This window comes from Musa acuminata, chromosome BXJ2-7, assembly GCF_036884655.1.
Source record: "Musa acuminata AAA Group cultivar baxijiao chromosome BXJ2-7, Cavendish_Baxijiao_AAA, whole genome shotgun sequence".
Classification (NCBI taxonomy): Eukaryota; Viridiplantae; Streptophyta; class Magnoliopsida; order Zingiberales; family Musaceae; genus Musa; species Musa acuminata.
Window position 1 is genome coordinate 33872262 of NC_088344.1, and position 25219 is coordinate 33897480.

Consider the following 25219-nt stretch of genomic DNA (forward strand, 5'->3'; position numbering starts at 1 on the left):
CGATCGGACAAAGATGACGAAACATAACCAAGAGATCGTTTGCAAAGACAATAACCTCCTATTCAACATACTAACCAAAGAGACTATCGAAACATCTAGCATCCATAACGATTAAATATTATAATTTTACTTAAATTTATATCAAAATTTTTATTAGTCATTACAAATTTACACTTCTTAAGTCATTATGGATACATATCGATTTTTAAAATTTAAAATAAAATTATAAATTTCTTATATTATAAATTATTTTTAAAAAAATAAAAATTATAAGTTCAAATTGAAATCGAAACTGGCCGAACCGTAACTACATCTTGCCGGTTCGATTTCAATTTCAAGTTTTGCCAAATCAAAACTGTTGAGGTGAGGAATCTCTCTTTCTCTCGTCATCGCAATTGACTGGCAATATGTGACCGTACCGTTTTGCAGATAAAAGAAGTACAAGGGTGTTTCTGTAAAAATATATTGGTTCGATCTCGACCAACCCGTCCATGTTAGACCAGTCGGGCAATCCGACACGTGAACCGGACCGCCTCCTCTTTCCTGTCCGCTTTCTATCTCGCCATAGCCTATTGACGCGGAAATCTTCCTCTCGCGCTCTGCGCTCGATTCGTCTTCAAGATCATCGTCGACCGATCGCGGGATCGATCGCCTCGCGCCGACGGATCTCGACTCTGTAGGCCCCGCCCAGCCATTGGATCCGCGTTTCTCGTCGCCATCGATCGTAATTTACCTCCTTATTTTAATCCGCAGTTCTTTAAAAGATCTGGGCCAAGTTTTGCGCCCTAGACCATCCTAGATCTGTTTCCTCTTCCCACCAGCATATTCGATACCGCCGGTAACTTCTTTGCTGCAGCGTTCGAGTTTGGTTCTTTTGATCTATGTTTGCGGGGGCAATTCAATTTCTTGATCTATATCATGTTTTAATCGCCTTTTCTTAACCTTGTTGTGGACTTGGAGACTTTTGAGGCGAGTATGGAGTAAAATGATTCGATCTTGGTAGTTATTGGGTGTATCACGGGAAATAGAAAAGAATTCGATTTCGTAAGGTTTCTAAGGTTTAAATCGTGGACATGTGTAGGATGCTTGGTTATGTTCACCATATTTTAGTCGCTTCTTCCGAATCTTACGGTGAATTTGGAGACTTTTGATGAGAGTATGAGGTAGAAAACATCCGATCATGACAATTTAACAGGGTAAATCACCAGAAATAGAAAAGAATTTGAATTCGCTAAGGTTTCTAGGGTTTAGCCTGAACGTGTTCAGGATAGTTGCTAGTGGCCACCATGTTTTAGTCGCTTTTTCTGAATCTTATTGCGGACTTGCAGAAAAGATTCTGAATCCTAGAGCAGAAAATATTCGATCTTGACAATTTAATAGGGTAAATCCTGGGTAGCGAAAAGGAATTTGCTTTTGTTAAAGTTTCTAGGGTTTAATTGCAAACATGCTCACATAGTTTGTTTCACTCTTAGGGTATTTGAAGTTGTTCTGCAGTGTCAAAGGAGAGAGAAAGATATATAAACAAACCTAGTTGATGGTGAAGTGGATGGTAAAAATGTGTAAAAAAGAAGGAAAAAGAATTTTAGTCACTTTTTTTTTCTTTTGAAAATGTTGATATGATAGAAGTTAACCGTACATAAAAGTTGTGAATCTTCACTTATCCAACCCCTGACCCTCCTATAATCCCACTATGAACGGGATGAGAGATATCTGACCTGAATGCAAGGGTGCCTTTAAAGGTGAGGGAGTGAATTATTAAATAGGTCCATTCTGGAAAGCAAAGGTTCATCTAAGTCTTGATGACTTCTGAATAAATGTGGTTGATCAGGCAAAAATTTGGTAGAATTGATGATCAGATTTTGCAAAAATCATATAGCCATGAATATGCTGTACGCAGAGCAACCAATCAAATGACACCTTTCTTAGGTTAATACATGTAATTATAGCCTCTTAAAAAATGTTCAAATATTAGATTATTAATATAATCATGGGTATCATGATTATCCAACCTCTCAATAATGAAAAAGATAGAAAACATGCATGCCAATTTAGAATCCATATATACATTTTCTGCTTGTTCAATATATCTACATATAATAAACAATTCAAATTATTGCCTTAATTTCAATATTTTGACACTTTCAAATAAATACAAGAAATTTCTACCTGTAATTCATACAAGAAATTTCTACCTGTAATTCATACAAGAAATTTCTATGCTCACTGGTCATTGTGGTTAGGGATAAACTAGGTCAATTATGTTCATGACAACACTTTTTTACTTTGTAGGTCATTAAGCTAGTTTATAAAGAATACCATGGAAGCAAATCTAGACTACAATCAAGAGCTAAATTTATGGAAGTGTAGAAGTTGCTGCAATGGTAAACTATATACTAAAAATTTTGAAGTGGGCATAATAGAATAATAGACCTCTCTATGTGCCTCCACTAGTTGGGCTGTCTTGGTGTTCTGAATTCTATGGTTTCAATGTTTACTTTAGCAGAATTGATAAGGGTGCAAATACTAAGATTTTAACCAATATATGTATATTGCTTTATTTGGCATAGTATATTGATCCATCTGCATTTTGGCCTGCTGTCCAGCCATACAAAGTCATCTTCTTTATGTAGCACTGCACGCAAAATTTTCATTTGCTTTGTTATCCTATCTTTCTTATTCAGTATTACTATCTTGCAGATACGCAGAATGTAATTTGGTGTTTTATATATTGACAAACATTTGTGTAAAAGTCAGAGATTCTTTGAGTACACAATGGAGTCGCAGCAACTTGGTGAGCAGTCATTTCCACCACCTGTTACATCCCCCGGCAATCAAAGTTCTGCTTCTCCTAGACAAGATGCTTCTGTCGAAACGCAATCCATGTTCTCCACTTCTGGTATATCCTCATGGGCCAGAAATCTTAAATTTCCACAGTCATCTGGCCAAGAGGATCTGCAGTCTGGAAATGCAGGAAAGTCAACATTTTCACGTATCACTAGTGGATTTGGGTTTCGTTTGTCACCAAAATCTTCTCAGTCTGAAGAGGATGTCGCTGAGGGTTCCTCAACAACCACACAACCTGGAGTTCTGGGTTCTTTGACAAAAGGTTTCGTTGATACATCCAGAAGTGCAGTAAAGGCTGTCCAAGTAAAGGCTCGGCACATAGTTTCTCAAAATAAAAGAAGATATCAGGTAATGGTCTCACAAATATGATGTTCGCTAGATCTCTGTCACCCATACAGACTTGTGAGATAGTCAGTTTCCTGCTTGGATTTTCTTTGTGCAGTTTTTTGCTTTATTGGTTTCCTTATGTGCCTTTTACAGACTAGTTTGGATGCAAATGCTTATGAATCTACTGTCTAATAAATAATTCAATGATTCTAATAACAATTTGTCAACATCATAAAAAACCAAAAGGTTTTGTAAATTGTAATACACATTTAAAATATTGAAATAATAGATATGTTTCTGAAAATGCAATGGTAGTTAATACTTGTAACTAACAATCAGAAGTTTTAACATTATTTTTGTAAATTATTAGCTTGATCTTGATCTTGCCATAATCGGGGAGTGGATTCAATTTTCTTTACACAAATACTCTGGGCAGAATAAATCATGGGAGTAAATTATAAATAAAATTCATATTTTACCTATTCATCACAACTAGGAATTATTTTTATAAATTGAAAGACATTGCTTCTGCTAAAAGTAAAAAAACGTAAAAATTAACAAGAAAATATTCAAGAAATATTAAGGTAAGATGACATGATTAGCATTTAAAACTTTTGAATTTTATACTAAGTGCAATTATATCTCATAATTTTATCATGTACATTTTATAACTATCCTATTTTTTGTTAATACATATCTAACAAAAAATTTTCAAAGTTAGCCACAAAATAAGCTTAATTAATGATCTTTCATTATCCTACCTCCGGATTAGAGAGCGTTTGACAGCTGTCTGTCTTCATAAAAAATGGAAATGTTAATCAAAGGAAACATTAGAAATTCTCCAATTACATATTGTGTGCCCATTCATATAAAGCCAGTGGTTGGACATCACAACACATACAAAAGGTCAAACTCACGTTGTTGGATGGCTCATATTTCAGAATTGGGAATTGGAATTACTTAGTCTTGCATATGTTCTTCAGTGTTTTTTAATGCCAATCAAGGTTTCCATCATAATTATGCTTGGCTTGCATATGTTCTTCTGCTTCTGCATTCTGTGTGTTACCATGTTTCCTGTCCACCATTGGGAACCACCAGAAGCTTTGCTTCTTTACTTGTACTTTTGACACAACCTTTCTAATCTTATCCATATTGGGGGTATCTTGTACATTAACTTTTCTCTTTTCTTTTTATATTTCATAACTGTTAATGTAATATAGATGATGGCAGGTCGGTGCCAAGTTTCACTGCTGTTTTTTAAATACTCAGTTTATGCTTTTCTCTTATTTTCGTTTTGTATGATCTTAGTGAACCTTAAATTTTGTTATTTCATTCTGAGATTCCATTGCATCATTAATGTCATTTGCTCTTGGTTACATGATTTGTAATTTCTGAACAATGGTCAACTGTCAACCTTCTCTCATTGTTGCTTCTGCTAATATGAACCAACTTTCTTTAAAAGAAAAAGGAAAACTGCTGATTCCTTGTATATGTGCATCACCCCCTTTTTCTTTATTTATTCCAGGAAGGTGGATTTGATTTGGATATGACATACATTACTGAGAATATTATTGCCATGGGTTTCCCGGCAGGTGACATGAGCTCAGGTTTTTTTGGATATGTTGAGGTACTTTAGAAATTGACTTATTACTGTTACTGAACAATTCTTGTTAAGTAAATAAAATTTATTTATTTTGCAGGGATTTTATCGCAACCATATGGAAGAAGTGATCAAGTTCTTTGAAACTCACCATAAGGTACCATGTTATTAAACTTTCCCAAGGTGAGAAATGATGTGTGTTCTAATTGTGAACATTGTACATAATATTTTGCTTATTATTATGCTACAAGTATCCACTGAGTAAAAAAGAAATTTTTGATTGAGTGATTATGATGGTACAAGGATGCAAGCCTAAGTTTGACAATAGCTAATAAACCATAGTGAACAGAATAATTTTGAAAAGGTGTGAGGTATGCATTCAATTTGGAGAATTTAGTGAAAAGTTCTAGGACCAAGGTGACGAGCATTCTTCTTTGCACTTTTTTGTCCATTCTTCTTTCTTACGCTTATTATTGCTTTGGATCAATGATTGAATTTTCTGTCGGCATGGGGAGTTCATCATTGAGCCTTGTTGTGCTGGTGCCAGTATTCTATGCTAAGAATGAGTCAACTTTTGGCCTATATCGACGAACACAAGGGGCATGTTGGTCATATCATGCCAGGTCATATTGAGCCAGCAACATAAAAACTCTCTGTCATGACAAAACTTGAAATCATACTTTGGTTGATCATGATATGTTACTGCTTTTAGATTATTTGAGAACTATGGCTTTCCTGAGAAAATGATATTAAAGTTTCAGTGTATAGGACATGAAAATTCTTCAGGTTACATATTAATTCTGATAACTTGTACTGTCTTATATGTAGGCATCTACAGCAGTGTCAGCTTTTTGCTGAGTTAGTTTTAGTTATTAATTTTTTTTTTGAGTTGTGATGGACTGTTGGTGTTTCTTCTAACACCTTAAGGACTGATTTATCTACCACTGCTGACCAAACTGCCTTTATGAGTATTCATGTTGTCTTTGAGGAGGGGAAGTAAATGTGGTTGGTAATGTTAACCGTTTATATGGAACAGTTTCCTGATTACTAGGATGCCATTCAGATGTCCATCTCAAAACAACTTTTGTGCCTTTCTCTTTATAATTTTTTTCATTAACTTTTGTCAAGCTTATGTTTCAACAAGGATTTACTGTTTGGTTTACATTTTCTTGAATGAAAGTTCACTCTAGCACTTGAATTTGTATGAATAATATGCAATCTCTTGCATTAAATTTTCTTGCGTAGTTTTTTAATTGAAAATTTTTTTGTAGGGTAAGTATAAAGTATACAATTTATGTTCAGAGAGGCTTTATGATGCATCTCTATTTGAGGGAAAGGTACATTCATGTATATCAATTAAGATTGCAATATCCTCACTCCATTGCATGTGACACTTATGCTTCTTGACTTTGCTGAATGCTTATGTAAATTCTTTGCTAGTTTATGTAGTTTCTAGTTTCTACAACTTATGTTTACATGCTAACTTAATGGTTTCTGTCCATTTTATAAACATGAGTATAATTTTTCAAAATAAACTTAATATTATATTAAATTGTACTTTGTTTGTGGCGGTGCTTGCTCCATACACTGCTACAGTTCAAGTTTCTTCTTTGAAAAAGGGAAATAAATAGTTACTTCACTTTTGTTGTCTTTCAAAGAGCTTCTAATTATATATTCAATATCTTTTCGTGATAACTTTTTTTTTTTCACTTGTTCAATCTCATCCTCGTCAAATCGAACATATCAGCTTCACCTTTACTCTGTTGATCCTGTTGCCCGTTTTTTAGTCCTTCTAATTCTACCTCACAAGCCCAACCATCTTAAAAGTTTCATGCATCATATCCTGATTTCAATCTCCATTCAGTCAAAGTGTTTTATCTGATTCATTGATTAATCAGATTTCTAGCACGACAGTCTCACACAAAATATTAATTATTGTCTTCATTGTAAAAGTTTTATTCATCCTGCTGAACAATTAAGAGTTGCACTAGACCTGGGGCAATTGTCTGATTCACTCATGCTCTTTACCATTGTCACTTAACAATAAAAGTTAGGACTTAGGAACACATATATCTGATGCAATTATAAAGGCAATCGTTATTGCCTTTTTTATATGAAGGGCAAGGAATTGCCATCTCGATCTGGTTGACTGTTGGACTAGTTTGGTTCAGTTATGAGCAGTAGACCATCCACTACCACAGATATAGTAAGAAAAGGAAAATCAAGAAGGTAATAAAGAAAAACATGATAAATATCTGGAGAGAAGACAAGCAGACCTTTTTCTCCTTGCTCGAGGTCACTCATCTTCCTTCTTTTCACCTTCTTCTCTTCTCATGTTTTTTTTTTCTGTCATTGCCTCCCTGCAGGAGAGAGAGGATTATGCAGATGAGTTGTGACTTTATAGAGATCATGATTTAGATTGATCCTCTAATCAATTGCATTTTTTTGGGTTATCTTAGACCAACTGGCTTTCAACCTAATCATTCTGATTTGAAGTTAAGAATCATTAAAATTGGACTGGTCCATGTCTGGTTTTGTATTGAAAATGGTTGAAGACCAACCTTGATGCAAACTGGCTTGATATTGATTTATGACTGCTGTACTGGCCAGTTCGGTTTAAGAGTACAACCCATAATGAATAGTGCTGATCAACCAATTTCTTGGTGTCTTGCATATCTGAAGTATTTGTCACATCTCAGGTGGCTTGCTTCCCTTTTGATGATCATAACTGCCCTCCAATTCAACTTATTACATCATTCTGTCAAAGTGCGTACTCATGGTTGAAGGAGGACATTGAAAATGTGGTTGTTGTTCATTGTAAAGCTGGTATGGCAAGGACAGGGTTGATGATTTCTAGCCTTCTTCTGTATCTAAAGGTAAGAATAAGTTGCAAAATTTGTAGGCAATATGATTTGTTACCTCTCTCATCTATTGTTTGCTATTTTCTTTGATATAAGTTAATGCTGTTTTATGCAGTTCTTTCCTACCGCTGAAGAGTCCATGGAATATTACAACCAGAAAAGATGTATAGATGGAAAAGGACTTGTTCTCCCAAGTCAGATTGTTAGTCTATTCCTTGCTATAACATACCTGTAAAAATACAAGAAAAATCATTTTTTAAGATCCTGACATTTGTTTGCACTTCTGTTAAATTCAGAGGTACGTCAAATATTTCGAGCGTATCTTGACATACTTCAATGGTGAAAATCAGCCGAGCCGCAGGTAACACCTTTTTCTTGTTATCATTTCTATGAGCATGTCAATTTTTGTAGTTCCACTAATGTCACAGTTTCCCGCTTTCCAGGTGCATGCTTAAAGGGTTTCGTCTTCATAGGTGTCCTTATTGGATCCGGCCTTCAATTACTGTTTCTAATCATAATGGTATTGGCTGTTTCGGTATCTCATCTTACTGCATGAATTGCATCCATTTTGGGCACCTTTAAATATTGGGTCAAAATGGGTTCTAGGTAGGATCTTTATATGCAACCTTACCCATGGAAGTAAAGAGATTTTTCCTGTGATACTTTCAATTTGATTACTATAAATCATTATTCAATAGAGCTTTGAAAATTATATTCTCTCACACCTTATCTAAAGCTCTCTTATATTTTAAGAAAGTATCAATTTTGTATCTATCATCATTAATATTAGCATATTTGACATGCATGTGTACCAATATTTGCTCCTGCACTTGCTGATTGAGATATTGTATGTATAAGGGAATCAGCTTACTTGTGTAACTTAATGGTTGGTGCATATTTTAATTACTCTATGTCTCTACATTTCCTTCTTTTTGGAATTGGTACTAAATGTAGCACCTGCATCTCTTGCAAAACAGGAGTCCTCTTCTCAACAAAGAAGCATTCAAGAACCAAAGATCTAATGGTATGTTTTTATTTATGTATATGTTTCCTGAATCTAAAGTTGTTTTAAACTGTGTATTTTACTTTCAACATCTTCATGTTGGTTTGGGCCTGTGCCTGTTCTGGTAATATCCAATTTGGGCTCAGCAATATGAAAAATGCTGGCCTTTTGTGGGTGTGTTCATAGATGTTGCTCTATTTTTTGCTAAGTTTTCATGTTTATTTATAGTTTTTATTTCTTAAGATATTCTGCTGTTTGTACACAGCATAAGTGACAGATTGCATGCAAACGAGTAGCAAAAGTTGATCAGAAGTAGGAATTTGGTAATATATTATCTGATCATGAACTAAATATTCAGGGGAATGCACTTAATTGGATTTTTGAATACAACACAGATAATTATGTTTGAGGGGAAAGTTCATGAAGATTTTGATTGATCCATACTCCACAAAAATGTTGTCAAGCCTTGTTCAATTTGATAGTAGAGCTCATTTGGTAAAAATATCATTTCTGATTAATGCATAGTCTTGCCAAGGTTTAAATACCGATTGTACCTATTTTTCTGTCCAATTGGTATTTTATCAAATCCGATCAAGGACCAGTACAAGACTACATAGTTCTTCAACAGTCAATGTTTGGTTTTTACTTTTTCTGTTCTATACCAGTGCTATCAGGTGGTATACCACCAAGTATATTGGTATTGTGTTTGACAAGGTAAAATGGTATTCGACCAAGATATTAAACACTGATTCTTTGTACTTTTAGAATGTAGATATAAGATAATCGTCAATACCTGAGCATTGTTTCTGCCCTCAAATAAGCTGCCAAGTGATCCCACAGCAGTTCCTAACTTACATAATGGTGCATTGCAGAAGTACTATATCAATCATGACAAAAAACATAGTAGTGTGGAGAAACTTCAAAATTTTCAGTTTAACTCAAATATCTTAATCCCTAAGAAATGGCCTTTTATACAATATTCACTTTGTGATTAAATTTTGGAATTTAAGTTAGATATAAACTCATTTCATTGGCACGTAAGTTTCAAGCTAACTTTTTTATAAGATTTTAGCTCATTCTCTCAAATGTTCTCTCTTCGCATCATCATTTTTAGACTTACATCATGCACATGCATGTGTATGTGCATGTCTATTTTCAAATTCATGGCTACTTATCTACATATATGTGGTTCGGTTGTAGTATCTAATATATAATCGGTTATCTAAACTTGTTACGTAGCTAACTAGTGTCAGTATATTTGTTGACACTTTTATATTTGATTAAATTATGAGTATATAAAGTAAATCTTCATGTTTTCATCTTCATTTTTTTAGAAATTTTCTGAAAGCAAAATTGTTAAACTTCGTTAAATTTGTATCCTTTAATGTTAGTAAAAGATTTTGTTATCCTTTAATTTATGTGAATAATCATGTAATGTGGATTTTCAATTTATGAATATAAATGCTAATTTGCACATGTACACTCACGAGCATTCTGTACATGGAAATATAAGCATGTTTTAGGAATGCTATAACTTTAACTTCTAATTTTTACAGTATAAAAGCACTTGGAAAGAACCTTTTTGCTTATCCTGGTTAAGCAACTACAAGAAAAATTTTTAAAGATTTTTCTCTGATAAATTTTACTTTTTGTAAATTCATTGGTTGTTTGATCTAATTCCAAGCCTATTGCTTTGTAGTTGGATTTACTCACCACTAAAATATTGTCTCTTTTGTTCTCTACCAGAGAACATGTGATAAAATTATGGTAATATTGTGTCTTGATTCTTATTCAAGATACAAATATTTTTAGGTAATATACTTTCTTGGTCTTGATCCTCTTGAATGTCTTTTATGATTAAGGATGATCTCAGCACCATTCAACCAGTTTGACCGATTCCTATCCAAGAGCCCATTGAAGATTTGAAGCCCTGTTTGCCCAAGCAAAGCTAAGTCCTAGCAGCCTCTCACTTCAATCCAGGTCCTAATAGGACTCGGATTAGGGCAGCCCTCACTCAAATAGATACAACCACCAAGCAAGGGGGGTGCGATAGCCCTACAAAGAAAGTATTAGTTGTGCCCCTCCTACCAGGAAAGTCCTTAAACTCTAAGGAATTGGGGCACCCCTCACTCTATAAAACAAGGGGTGTGCCCCATCTAAAGAAAAAACCAAATAATTCCACCGCAAGAGCCCAACCGACCCTAGCTATTCTACCTTAGAATAGAGAAGAGAAGAGAGGAGAAGAGAGAAGGGAAGAATTCTATACGGTACACCCATCCTTTCCACCGCAGCCTTTTTCCTCGAGTTCCAGTAGCCAAAGCTCTGCATCGAAACTTCGTCCAGTTACTGCAAGAAGTCCCTAAAGTGGTTGCTGTCCAAACCTTAAGAGGAGGTTCCAGCAGCAAAAGAGAAGGAGAAGATTGAAACCGGCAGCGATAGGAAAACTGCTAAGAGCACCTAAGTGCTGTCCAAAGACAACCTGCGTTCTTATGCATCTATAAACTTCCTATCATGTTTTTATTTCATTGTTTTAAGTCTTGCAGTTAGCAATTTAGCTTTACAAGTAACAGAGATTGTTTTCTTTTGGTTTTACGGTTGGTCTTTCTATGTTAGTTCTCTCCTCCGCCAAAATTTCCATCCGAAAGGTGGTATTGAGTTGACGGATCGTCGAACCCAAATCCTATGTGGATCATTTTGTGCAGAAAATGAAACTCCAACAGCTGAATTATACCTTAGGCAGAACGAATTGATCGTCTTCTTCTCTATTCCTTATTGTTCTTTTCTCAGGGCCTTTATAAGCCTTTTTCAGCTCTTAATGAATTTGACAGTTTTATTTTGCTGAATCATCTCTTGCATGAATTTGGCAAAGTTGCATGCTTCTTATGTCTCAGAAATTGCTAATGACTACATCCTAATGACTGATATAATTTATCAAGATTAATAAATCATTATCAATGTGAGATGTCAACAATTTAGTATTTTATATTGGTGCAGTAGATCTTTTATACCTTGGCTTATCAGCCGTAGAAGTTTCCAACTTCTACTTACTAGTGTGCTACTTGTTTATCCTCAATTTGCAGTTATTCTCATGGTATCTATGCCTCACTGATCATCATGTTTTTTAGCCCGAAGATTTCTGGTTTAGTGCACCAAAGAAGGGGATCATGGTCTTTGCTTTACCAGGCGAGCCTGGTTTGACTGAGGTGGCTGGCGATTTTAAGATTCACTTCCATGATCGACAAGGAGATTTTTACTGGTGAGGACAATTCCCCAAATTTGTCATCTTCCTGGTTCTCGTGTCGCCTTAGATTAGGTAATATGCATCATCCTAGTGGTTAGATGCATGGTTTTTTTGTGAGTTTTAATTTTACCATTCCTGTATCTTTTTAAGGTAGTATTTTAATTCAGGACTTCTTTTCTGTTTTTCAGTTGTGACCATTTCCATGTGTGATTAGTGGCAGGCTGTATATTGTTTAGGAGTAAAATATAGTTTGTAGTGAAAATGTATTGCATCTTCCTTTTACCCTTATAGAGATGATGATTATTGATAGTAAGCACTTGGCAGTATGTCCTGTTAAAATGCAAACTGTGCAAATGTTGAGAGTGAACAAGTTAGTCTAGGTTGTGCCAATGTTCATCTTCACTACTTGCACATAAACTATGCATTTGTGCTGTGAATACAACATATCTTATTATTAAAGCCTCTTAACATTTCAAATGACTGTAGCATTTTTAAAAAATACATTAGGATGTCAAATTTTCTCCTGGTTCTCTGTAATGTATAGTGGCAGTTGGAACCAACACTAGAGCAGTATGAGAAAAAAATTATGGCATTCTTAAAATGGCAAGCTTGTTAATTGTATAATTAGCTTATGTATTACTTCTCTATTAACAATGAATATGCCAGTTAATTGTTTCATCATTCATGAGCCTATGTCTTGCTATTGAATTTACAATATTCATAACTTACAACTATTTACTTGTCTGATTGTCTAGCTGGTTAAATACAACATTTACGGAGAACAGGAAGATCTTGAATACTTCTGACCTTGATGGCTTTGACAAGGTAAGATTCTGGTACTAGACAATGAAAATGATAAGTTCAATCTTTAATTAGGATGCTTTGAGACACTTTCTTGCACGACTTCATCATAAGATAAGAAACTATTTATTCTTGACTTGCAACCTAAAGGTAAAATTGGCTTTTGACCATCCTTCTCCTTTAAGTGTGAAACAAGAAAATCTTTTGCTATAATCTCTGCAGTCGGCTTGTTCTCAAAACTTTATTAAATTAAATACTTGCCCATTCATTTTTCTTATGATTATGTGATATTTGTAATGTTTTATTGTTTCTGTTTACATTCTTTTATCTCACCTTTCAAACCTTTACTGCAGAGAAAGTTGCCCTCTCCAGGATTCCAGATTGAAATCGTGCTTGTGGATTATGATGCTTCTAATTCTCCACGACAGATTGGGTCAAATGCCAACAAGGAATCTGCTCCAGACACCACGTCTGCCACTGCAACAAAAGAAATTCGCACTCCACCTTCAAAAGTTGACAGCGACTCTAGAAGCCAAGACAAGGATGACGTCTTCTCGGACAGCGAAGCAGAAGAAACTGGTTCCTCCAAGAGGAGGCGTGACAAGGTGGCTGGTGATACTGATGGATCTACGGTTACAGCTAAAGGAGCTGAAATGAAGTCTTCAAAAGAGGAAGCCACAGCCATAGCACAAGCCATCAGACAAGTTACACTGAAAAATGAAGCAGGAGCTAAGAATGTGCCTGATTCATCTGATGTGAAAATTGAAGGGAGCAGCAAGAGTTTGCCGGTGGAGACTCCTGAACTGGGGTCTACCACTATGAGTGAATTCAAGGCAATCGCAGCAGATGCTTCAGTCTTCTCCTTTGGTGACGATGAAGACTACGAGAGTGAATGAACCCAACCAATCATTCAGCATTCATCAGGATGTACAGATAAATGTGGTCAAGGACATTGGATGAACTTATAGAGCCAGAATGATGTACGTTCAAACACATCTGGGCTTGGCGGAAACCCTGCTAAAATTTGGTTTGTTCCTTCCCCCGACAGTTAATTTAGATATGTATTCATATTGTATTCCTACATGGATGTTGAATACTTGTTACTATTGGACCGAAAACATTGCCTGCTTCCTGCATTCATGGGGTTGATGATAGTTGTGCTGTGTCTGATGATTCTCATCTAGGAGTTGTGTTGGCTGGTTTTGTGGAACTCGGTTGCTGTCCATATTTAGCATGCCTATTGCCTCTCCATCAAGAGGACAAATTTATTGTACATACAGCCTTTCAATCTTTTAGGATGATTAATTGCATGTATCCTTCAGAAAATTGCACCATTTGGGAGATCGAGTCATGAGAAAATTATTTGAAATATTAAGTTTAGCTTCCACCTTTCATTAACTCCGAATTGAGTATTTGAGGATTTGAGTGTCTCATGTTTGGAATTCATCCTTTTCCATTTGCATCTAGCTAAATTGCTGTTATTGATGTTTTTGTCATAGCCACTTCCCACTTTATCTCCTCTTTAGTAGGTTTAAATGTGTGTGTATATGAGTAGGCTCGAACCAGAACCGAACCGGGTTGGAACTCGAACCAAATCTTGATGTCATTAATTAATTAATATGCTAAATAAACAATACCATATATGCATGGAGATTGTGACTAATTTAGTAGTTTGAGAGCTGTGTAAGGGTCTATATAAAAAATACACACAATTCTATTAATTCCACGGTGTAGAACATGGTGTACATAAACAAGTCACCGACTTGAACTCGCAAGCTTAGGATCGAGTCCGCCTCCATTAGTATATATTTAGACCCCATCTTAACAAACAACTGTGGTCTTGCTTTACCGGCTCCATCGATCGGCGAGGAGGAGGAGGAAGAGGAAGAGAGGGAACCCTAGCAGATGGAACCCGGAATAATCCCACCCATACTCTGATCCCCGTCCTCCATGGATCTCTCCTCCCTCCAATCCCGGGCTTCCTCGTCCTCCTCCGCCGGTGCCTACTTCCCCCCGCACCGGACCCAGCTCCACCCCCGCTTGTACTACGCGCCCCCTCCCCCGGCCCCCCGCACCCCACTCTGCGGCGGAGGTGACCGTCGCTGGATCCTCTCTGCCGGCCTCCTGATCCTTCCGTTCCTCTTCTACCTCTTTGCTGCCGCCGGCCGCGCTCACCTCTCGTCCCACTTCGATGCCCCTCGACCCAAGGGCTTCGGCCTCGTAATCGACGCCGGCTCATCCGGATCCCGGATCCACGTCTTCGAGTTCCTCAATGAGGGGAGGATCCCTTTTGTTGGCTTCGATGGCAAGGGGTCGGTGTCGATGCGGGTGAAGCCCGGGTTGGTTGCGTTCGCTGCGGCGCCGGAGGAGGCTGGTGGGTCGATTCTGAAGCTTCTGGAGTTTGCCAAGGGGAGGGTACCGACGGCGGAGTGGAGGACGACGAAGGTGCAGCTGATCGAGAACGGAGGGTTGGGGAGCTGTCCGTTGCGCGTGAGGACGGCGATCTTGGAATCTTGCAGGCAGGTGCTGAGGTCGTCTGGGTTCATGTTTAGGGATGATTGGGTTTCCACCATCACTGGTTCGTCTGTTCGCTTTTGCTTCTCCTTTCATGTTCACTCAGTTGACTTTATCCATGGAACGGCATCAAATTGTTTTATAGATTCCAATTGTATTAGCAATTTGTTATCCGTTATAACTATGGCGTGACAGTCACACAAGAATACACTCTTTTCTTCAACTTTTCACAATGTTCCAACTAGAACAAGGAGGGCAGCCTACACAGATGAACTATGCTCTTTATTCTTATATAGCGACTGTTAAACTATAGATGTCATTTCTTTCTGTATACATCTAGTCTTAGAATATTGTGAATCAGCAGGACAATTGTTACTATTGATCATAGAATTTTGTATGTGCTTTAGCATTTTGGTAGTTATATAACCCTTATGGCGCACAATCGGTAATCTTTGCCATTGTAGCACATCCATGGATCACCGATCAGCGTATCTGGGGCATGATGATTTGACATTATTTTTAACTTCCCGATACTGTTTTCAACTTTTTTTAGAATTCATGAGTAACTCAGAATGTTTCATTCTAATTGTTGGTTTGCACATGTTGTATAACTTTTTTGGGGGGGGGCTTTGCTGTACTATACACGTCAGGCTTTGATTCAACTTATAGAATTCGTAAGTAACTCATTAGGTTTAACTCAGTAGGATGTGCTCCTATCCACAGTCTGCTACTTGTCTCTTGTAGATTTGATTCAACTTGAAGCATTTTACAAGCAATGCTGGTTCACAGACCTTTAATTAAAAGATAAAACTTTGAATTTGTACTGCAGGCCAACAAAAAGGTATCTATGCTTGGATAGCTGCCAACTATGTCCTTGGGACATTAGGAGGGAATCATCAGGAAACTATGGGGATAATTGAACTTGGTGGGGCTTCTGCTCAGGTTATCATGTTTATACAATTTAATCCTGTGAAGTATTTTCCTTCTTATACTTGTCATTTTGTTGATTTAAAAAATGATATATTTTTCATATGTTTTGCTATGCATTCTTTCTCAGTTGGCCAAAATCTTATGTTAATGATGCAAGTATTTATATGTTCTCATCACATGACCATCCAACGGTTGCACACAAATATGCATGGAGATGTAATTTTTTAGTATCAGAATAAAGGGATAGAGGAGGGATGTGGAGATTATTTCCTACTTTCGGATGGGAGACACAATAAAGCGTCTCAAAGTAATTGTTTATTTTATCCTTCGTAACTAAGGAATCTTCTCGTATAATAAATCACACCCATCAACAGGCCTAGCTACACATTGAACCTCTCCAATCACCTAAAAATGATGAAATCTTACTTATGGACATGAGGTATGTGGCTTCTTTAATTTTCTTGGGATGAGATGATCTCTCTTATAGACATCAGGAATCACTCCATCTCACAATATATTGTTCCACCTATTGATGGAATGTTGTCCTACCTACCATATAGGAAATATGTCTCTCTTGTGGATATGGGGAACTGTCTAATGAACCATTGATATTCTTGGCAACACACTAATTCCTTATGGAAATCACCTTACTAGCTTTAGTCTACCTTTTCTTCAGGATTACAGAACATCCATCCAAATATGTTAAAAAGGTTTTTTTTCCTCCACAAATATTATAAAATAAATGGTCCCATAATGTGATATATTGTCAATTTCATATACACCATGCCACAGGGAACTATCATATTGAAATCATGCTTTAATAAAATTCTACGGTAGCCAAAAAATCTGAATCTACATTTCCAGCAAATAAACATAATAGTATATTATTACGTCATGTAATAAATTGATGCCAAAAGAATTTTCAATTGAAGGATCTGTAATATGCTAGATATTTCAACAAATTGGTTAAAAATTGAAAGTTATTGTCAAATTATAGTTCAGTACCTTATTGTTACAATCAAGTGCACAAAACTTTACAGACTTATACATGGGGTTTTATAGAACAGTCCCTGGTTTTCAAAATCAATCCCTAGATTTTATGAACGGATCCCTGATAAAAATTACATATACATCATGAACTTTACAGCTAACCTGATTTAGAAATGAACCTAAATCAAATATGTTTGGGCTTGGCCCACTTAACTTAGACCCATGTAAATTGCCCAATCAGTCAGACGTAACCCAAATACATGTTCCATATCACTTATGGCTTGAGCCCTAGTGTATATCTTGGTTCATGGCCAGTGACTCGGCCAATCATCCAGCTGCCCACTGACCGTGACACACCTACTATGACTAACCAATGGTGCAGCAGCCATGGCCCCCATTGCAACCTGTCACAATCCCCATTCCACCACCGGCTGCCACTGTAATAACCAATCGGCTGGTGACCTGCTGTTACAAATTGGTGATAACCTAGGGGTGAGCTGACAGCTAAAGTAAGCTTTTAATGATCAACAATTTGATCATCCCATGTCAACCTGTCACAGCAGCCAGCCTCATCTGGCAGTCAGCTGATGCTGCTCTAATGATTGCTCATTGACAGTGATCCACCTATAGCCACCAGCTAGTGGTGTGTCTGGTTGCAGCCTTTGTTGTACCCGGTTGTTCCTGGCTATGGGTGGCTGCCAGTCTATGGCAACCATTGACTGTTGGCTTCTGCTGTCAACCACCACCAGCTGTTGCTGCTATAACCTCACTAGCATTGTCTGGTGATCCCTAATTCTTTGACTTTCCATCCTTATCTACATTATCCAACTATCTACCTCTAAATTCAAGGCTGATCAACCCATCTCTTCTCTACCCTCACCTATTTAAGTTTTATTGCATGATATATTATATGTCAACAACCATGGCTACCAACAGTGAGGATGAATATGAAGCTCTATCTTGAGGCAGATAGAGAACATGAATATACAGGAAGAGGAGAAGGAGGTTTCTTGGCTGGGACAACTTGTACCTTGAATGTTTTCCTCTTTGGTGATGGTTACATCCGACGATGATTTTCTCCAGCAACCAGTATGTATATGTCATTTCGCGTTGCCTTCTTGCTCATCCTTTGACATCTCCAAGTTTGACGGTTATGGGGAGAAAAAGAAATTTTGGATGGGAGAAATTGAAGAGATGAGGAATATAATAAGACAGAATTCAAATGTGGTACTTTTTCTTTAGGCACAATTATGCACATTTGAGGAATTGAATCCTGACAACCCATGAGGGGGATGGATATCACATCTATTGGGCCAGCCAATGGTTGACTAGTCGGTTACTTGGTCAGCCATGGGGTTAATTATGGTTTGGTATATTAATGACTAAGATTCATAATATTATCTTCAGTAGATTTGGCATGTGAGTTATCAATTTATGGATCCTCATAATATTTCAATCTTTGGCGGTTTGGCCCACTTCTTGTTTATGTCAAAATAGATGATGCATTTGAGAATATTACTGGCTGTAACTTCTTTTAGGTTCTGACATATACAATAAAATGCTCTCTTAAAACTCATGTTTTCTTACTAAAGTCATTCTCACGTGCAGATTACATTTGTTCCAGAAGAGCCACCTCCCTTGGAATACTCTCGGATGCTTAAACTGCCTGGTGTTACTTATAACCTTTACTGCAAAAGTATTCACCAAGCTGGTCAGGTAACACATGATGGTAACTCATGGATTTATTTTCCAAGTCAAATTGTGATTTGACTGTCTGGTTTATGTTTCATTGTGATTTATTTATCCACAGTGATTAATGTTCATTTTTGTTGTTAAGTTAAAAAAATCCCTTACAAATATCAAATTTGAGGATTTAGATAATTTATTCTAGGAATTTTATAAACTCGATGTGTGGAACTTTGTTATGCAAATTGAAATATAGTTTTCTAGTTGAATGAGCTGATGTTTTTAATACCTACGTTTTACTCAAGTCAAAATCTTAATGACCATGTATTTCTTGGTTTGGTAGTATGCTGATACATTAAAAATTAGTATGATGCTTTCTTGTGGGACTTCAGAAATATGATACAATGTTTCTGAAGTGAAGAAATGACGAAGCTCATATGTGAGGATGCTGAGTCTGGGGTGACACTTTGAAAGGTTTACAAGGACAGGCCTCAAAATGAGTACTTGTGTGGAACTTCAGAAATATGATACAATAAAGAACTAAGACAATATCTTGATTTTAGTCAAAGAGTGAAAAGTTGAACTGTTCAAGAAGAATTTAAGTTTCATCTTTTTCTGGATACTTGAACGTTCGATTTGTCTGTGTTTTTGTTAATTTGTGCCGTTGAAATGAGTATTGCTTTCTGCAAAGTGTGTCATTTTTTGTTTGAATACTGCTCCATTAGCGAACTAATCTAAATGCAACCATTAAGTACATTGTTTCGTAAGCCAACTAAGCTTTTAGGTTTTTGGGCAGATTTTTCTTATACTCAAACTTAGCTTCTATTGATCATTCAATTGTTAGGTTGATAGCTATTATAATATTTTGTCAAATCTTCCATGGAAATCTCTTTTTTTAAGTATGTTCTGTGGTGGCCTTATATTTTTGGGAAAAGGATGATGATAATGATTAATCTAATGGATTTTATTGATTATCAGATCAATCCTAGCAATCAAATTTAGTATTTAACATCTTTTATTTGTTGTATTATTATGATCATACCATTAACTTTATATTTGTATGCTGCAAGTGTTTTTTTTGTAGTACCTTTATATTCTTTTAAGGCAAATCTCTTGTATTTCTGAAAGTAAGTACCTTTTTCTTGTCTTTTTTTAATCAGTACCTTTTTTTGGTTAAAAATTCAAGCTGGAAATGCCATTTATATGTTAACTTGTTCATAGTAATATCATGATGAGTAATTCAGCAAATATGGCAGGGCCCTTGTCTGATTAAATAGTGAAGTTTTCTTGTGCTTTCTTTTATTTATGTCATAATGTTGGAACTAAAGGCCTGTTATTGTTGACTATGCGCAGGATTTAGCATGGGAATCATTGACAGAATTACGTAACTCCAGCATTGTGGCAACAGGTGAGCTTCCTAAGATAGTATCATCATCGACCTAGCCTTAGCTGTGAAAACTGGGGACTTGAGAGCAAGGTTCACATGTGTGGACAAAGGAATGGAGGGTGTTTGCTACTTATATGGAACTATTTAAGTCATGAATTTTTTTCTTAATAGTATATGCAAAATGTCTACCTGAATTTAAAAGAACCATAGAACATAGGTAACATTTGATTCAATAGTTAATCTGATGATATTGAGGACACTTGCAAAACAATAGACAAAGGTCTTTCTGTCATTATACAAGTTGGAGACAAAAAAGTCGATAGATCTTAAATTATTATATTCATCTACCAGAAATCAAATGGTCCTATTACAGAAGCTAATAATGAGCCATTAAGTAAAGCTGTCTATGATCCCTGCTTCTTCAACAAGTAAAGTACGATTATGTTTCAACCATTGTTGTTATGATTATCAATAAAATTATGTAGTTGAAGCTCCAAATGGCAGAGGCAGAATGCCATGGTGAAGATCCTAAGTACAATCTGTCTTTTGGGGTTTGTAAGTGGATTTTAGCTTGGAACAGTTTTCAGTACTTAAATCCTCATCCTTGGCCACTAATTCTTATAAAAATTCTTCTCTGATGTTAGTTTTATTTTGCCAAATTATCTAAATTATTTCTCTTAGCTCAACTCTTATATTCTAGATAATTAAATTTTGAGTATTAAATTTTATGTACTTCATTTATCAGTCAATATTCAGTTGTAGACATTTCCTACCACCACCCTCCTTTCTTGAACCATCAAATTCTCTTGAACATTATTGTTATCCTTATTTGGCTTTACACAAAATTCTCATGTATTTCAGCTTTTTCTTTATTTTTGGGGCTCTTTACAACTAATTTCTTGTGTTAGAAAATAGCTAGTGTGCATTCTCAAGTTGCACTGACATTCTATTACCAAAGGCCATCAGAAAAGCACCCAAAGTCTCGTTCTTAAGGGCATTTTTGGTTGGACACCAGAAATATGGGAGGAACCAAAAATCACTAGCAAGAGCATCTGCAATGCTGATCTAGCTGTTATTGCTCAGTTTTTCATAAAGATTTGAAAATTTTGAACAAAAACTAGACACCTATGATTTATCTGCAACTCAAGCTTTGCATGTCAGTCTGTTTTCTTTGTAGAGGGCACAAAGAATTATATGATTATATTGAAGCCTTCTTTATTCTGCAGCTTCAGGCAGTATTGAGGGACCTATCAGGTCTTCATGCATTCCTAAAGGGTACAATCGAAGTTCTATTGCAACATCAAATGCACTTCAAAAGAACATCTCACATGATGTAGAGGGTAATTTTGCTACATGTAGATCGAAGGCCTATATGTTCCTGCAACAAGGTAGATTACTGATGTGCAATTGTGTATTTTATATATTATTCGGTTATTTTTTCTGAAGTTTTCTTCTCTTTTTTTGGCGATTTCTCTTGTCATGCTTATTATTACATCTTTCCACTGCTGGTCCCTGGTCATGTAAAAGGGAGGTTTGCATTAGACAACTAATAGCCAACACAAATTTATTTTGGATCATATGAACACAGAAAGTTAGGGGTACTAGAAATAGTTAAAACAAATAATATTTAGATTTGTGAACAATTAGGGGTACTATTTGATTGAGGATCACATAGTGGAAACAGATTTACAGCTGCACTGCTTAACAAGGTGAGTCTATGAGAAACAATGGTGTGTAGGAGTAGCAGAGGAGCCGAAAATTACTTTATTAGAAACAGTAGAAAGATATTTGATAGCTTTTAGTTTGACCAATGATATTGTCCTCAGTAGAGCTTGAGGGCAAGAAATCATTTATGTAATTGTACCCTTATGGTTGGGACCTTTTGTTTTATTTTTGTTTTAGTTCTTCTGTTGTGATTTTAAGGCTACATTGTGCTTCTGTACTCAACAGAGGTGTGATCTATAAACATTATATTCCTATTTTCACATGTAATAGTGGCCTAATCTATTGTTACACAACTTGGGATCCGGACATTAAATCAATTTGTCTATAGCATTGCAGAAATTATCAATTATGATTTGGATCTTTTTTCTCAGATCACCCTAGTACAATCGAGTCAAGATAGTGCTGCTATGTCATTAGAGGAAATACATTGCAACAGAATAGTTTGTTGTGCTGATTAAGAACCTTAAAATTACTGTGTCCATCATCTAGTAGTTTATACCATTATCTTCCTTATTTGGAAAAGTGGGTCAATAAAATGCCTTAGGTACTGTCCTTAGGTGCTTAACCTGAGCCACAACAGGGCTGTCCTTAGGTTCTTAAACTGAGCCCCAGCATCCCTCAAAGGTCCTTGGTTTTGAAGCAGGGATGTTTGTGGAAGTAAAATCAGGTGTTTTAGTGGTTCAGTTGCTTGACATATTGGTTTCATTGGATTTTCTTTACATAATTTTAAGTCACTATATGTTCCATTCCATTTTTGCCTGAATCCAATTTGTTGATGCTCTAGTAAGAGAAGGATAGAGAAAATGGAAATTTAAGGAAATTAGAGTACACTGGCTGCAGGATGGAATGGCCAAGGATAAATCTCCATCATCTAATGCAGATGGAATAGGAGAAATAGGAGCAGTAGCATCTAGAACCACCAGCAAATTCTATGGCTGGATACTGTTGACCCCTAGGGCTCCACTAACCCCCCCCCCACCTTGTGCCTAAATTGCTGGCAAGCTCCAAGTTACCTTTCTCCTTTTGTTTTGTAAAACCTTGGCAAAAACTGCAAGAATTTTGCATTGTTGATGTGGAGTATTGAATGGTTACTATACAGCTAGATCCAAAGTTGTGGAATATAATCCTGAAGTGGTTCTTATCTGTGTTTATCAAAAATTGAACACTTGGATGCTTCATTTCTCACAAATCTTATGACCATGAAATTTTTATCATCTTTTTGAATCTTTGACTGAAAGATCTTTTTCACCATTCTAGGTGAAATTTTACAAAGATTTAAGGCTGATATGCAAGGACAACAACTTGCTTTTGAGAAATTTTTCTACATTTCAGAGGTATGTAGCTGATGCTTTTCAAATTACTTAATGCTTTCTAATCGAATTTAAACCTTTTAGTTTTTATTTTTATAATTATGTAATCAAACTTGCATATTAATATGTAGTGTTTTCTAATTATTTGCCTTCTTTAGTTGTTTGGGATGACACCAAAGGCATCTTTATCAGATGTAGAAGCTGCTGGACGTCACTATTGCGAGGATCATTGGGTTAGTCTAAAAGAGGAACACTTTGGCATTGATGAGATGGACCTGAAAAAATATTGCTTTTCATCTGCTTTTATGGTGTCGCTACTACATGATGGTCTTGGAATTCCTATGGAGGAAAAGCGGTAAACTTCTTTGTCTCATTTTGGTTCAAATGATGTTGTCTTATCACGTAAAAGAAGCTTCAAAACAATCTAATCATGATCACAGTGATACTGATAAGTACATGCTGAGATGGAATATGCATTCACGTGATTTGTTAGTTCCAGCAACATTCTTGGTTTTAGAAGCCATTCGATGTTCATTGATGAGTAAATATTACACCACTTCCATGCTATCATATTTAGTGTTTGTAACTGGAAGTTATAGGAGCATGCATTTGCCTATACTATGGAGTCTTTAGGAGAAATACCATTTAATATATCCTCTATTATAATCGTGCGTGTGTGATCATACATTAACATAAAATTTGCTCGAAGTGTAGCTCCTTCTGTGAGTAAATGCATTGGTAGATTTATGGATATCTTAAGACAAACATCTCTAGTACTTGCCCCATACAATAGTTATCTGCTTTTATATATGGTCTTTCATGTAATTCTCTTTGTGGCTATGCTGTGAAGGTAGTTGCATGTTGGTTCACTTGACATGGAAAACAAAGAGAAATGATTTTCGAAATAGTGATTTCAAACTTTGAAGTTACACGGATACCATAAACATGTGCTTCTTTCTAAAGTTCATTGTTTTAACTGGCCTTTCTATATATTTATGTTCCTCAAATCTTTATCATAAATGGTGGTCATGTTACTTTTAGTTACCTACATTAGATGGTTTATACACCATAGATATCACTCCAGTGTGAAGGCAATGTGATGGATTTGACAAAATTAGCTTAGTGCTACCGTATCAAATAGATTTCATGTTTTTGGCAATGCTTTTCATAACAAGTTGGTGTTTGATAAAATGTCGCACTGGAGGAGTTGGTCAACATCAAATCGATTGCTGGCTACAAGTTTGTTGAGTCATCCATGAAGTCTTTTTAAGATATGGTGTTGCTCTATAACTATCCCAATCTTGGTTAAAACAGTTCATTTAACAGCAAACTGTTTGTGGTCACCCAAGAAAACTTCCCTCTACTCAAATCCAAATTACTGGATGCAGGATAGGGTTTGCTGTTCCCACCGGAAGCAGTCCTCTCGATTGGACACTGGGTGCATTCATTCTGCAAACGGTGGTGGAAACCGAGTCTGGTGCAGAAACCATCACAAACATTGCTGGGAGTGATACATTAACATTCATTTCATTGTTTGCAATTCTTCTATTAGTAACTCTTTCTGTGCTTTATGTATGGAATTGGCGAAGACCAAGGTTGAAGACAATTTATGACCTGGAAAAGGGACATTACATAGTTACTCGGATGCCTGTATGATTTTTTGCTCTCCATTTCTTGGGAGTACCTGTACACGTAGTATTCACTTTGTAGCAAATTACAATTATTCTTTCACAGACAAATGACAGAAGAAATGAAGCGTAGCCGAGATTTGGAACCTTATTTTTCTGGCTGGTGTCCAGCTTCACTTAGTTGTGGGATCCCATGTCCTGCTTGTTCGTCTTGGGCAGCTCAAACCTTTTGCTCAAAGGAACAGGTGACACCTTCAGCAAAAGCAGGTACTGCCTACGTGATCTTTATGGGCTATATCAGCTTGTATTATGTTTTATAAGTTGGTGCATTTGATTGGTTTTGTTTGTAGTTGTACCCATCAGATGTATATA

The 25219-nt window shown here is 36.3% G+C and overlaps 2 protein-coding genes across 3 annotated transcripts; both read left to right on the top strand.

The window, feature by feature from the left end:
• Window positions 1-554: 554 nt before the first annotated feature.
• Window positions 555-13813, top strand: LOC135617707 (phosphatidylinositol 3,4,5-trisphosphate 3-phosphatase and protein-tyrosine-phosphatase PTEN2A-like). 2 transcript variants are annotated; one of them, XM_065118221.1, is made up of 13 exons: window positions 555-838; window positions 2698-3192; window positions 4697-4798; window positions 4872-4928; window positions 6043-6108; window positions 7471-7647; window positions 7748-7834; window positions 7929-7993; window positions 8076-8152; window positions 8610-8656; window positions 11761-11891; window positions 12632-12701; window positions 13031-13813. In XM_065118221.1, the coding sequence occupies exons 2-13, from the start codon at window positions 2773-2775 to the stop codon at window positions 13571-13573; spliced, it is 1842 nt and encodes a 613-aa protein (XP_064974293.1). In that variant the 5' UTR covers window positions 555-838; window positions 2698-2772; the 3' UTR covers window positions 13574-13813. The 2 variants fall into 2 exon arrangements, with proteins under 2 accessions (XP_064974293.1, XP_064974292.1); XM_065118220.1 differs by having other exon boundaries at window positions 584-724.
• Window positions 13814-14488: 675 nt separating this feature from the next.
• On the top strand, window positions 14489-24998 carry LOC135617708 (probable apyrase 6). The gene is made up of 8 exons (XM_065118222.1): window positions 14489-15255; window positions 16021-16133; window positions 18720-18827; window positions 20151-20205; window positions 21411-21572; window positions 23167-23243; window positions 23378-23574; window positions 24608-24998. Exons 1-8 carry the CDS (start codon window positions 14628-14630, stop codon window positions 24873-24875), a joined length of 1608 nt encoding a protein of 535 aa, XP_064974294.1. The 5' UTR covers window positions 14489-14627; the 3' UTR covers window positions 24876-24998.
• The last annotated feature ends 221 nt before the right edge of the window (window positions 24999-25219 follow it).

Excerpts from the sequence above, each read along its gene's own strand:
- LOC135617707 (XM_065118221.1), top strand. The coding sequence starts at position 2,773 with ATGGAGTCGCAGCAACTTGGTGAGCAGTCATTTCCACCACCTGTTACA. Across the intron at positions 4,799-4,871 it reads GTTTTTTTGGATATGTTGAG|GGATTTTATCGCAACCATAT; the intron begins GTACTTTAGAAA and ends TTTATTTTGCAG. Across the intron at positions 6,109-7,470 it reads CATCTCTATTTGAGGGAAAG|GTGGCTTGCTTCCCTTTTGA; the intron begins GTACATTCATGT and ends GTCACATCTCAG.
- LOC135617708 (XM_065118222.1), top strand. The coding sequence starts at position 14,628 with ATGGATCTCTCCTCCCTCCAATCCCGGGCTTCCTCGTCCTCCTCCGCC. Across the intron at positions 16,134-18,719 it reads TTGGTGGGGCTTCTGCTCAG|ATTACATTTGTTCCAGAAGA; the intron begins GTTATCATGTTT and ends TCTCACGTGCAG. Across the intron at positions 21,573-23,166 it reads CTATATGTTCCTGCAACAAG|GTGAAATTTTACAAAGATTT; the intron begins GTAGATTACTGA and ends TCACCATTCTAG.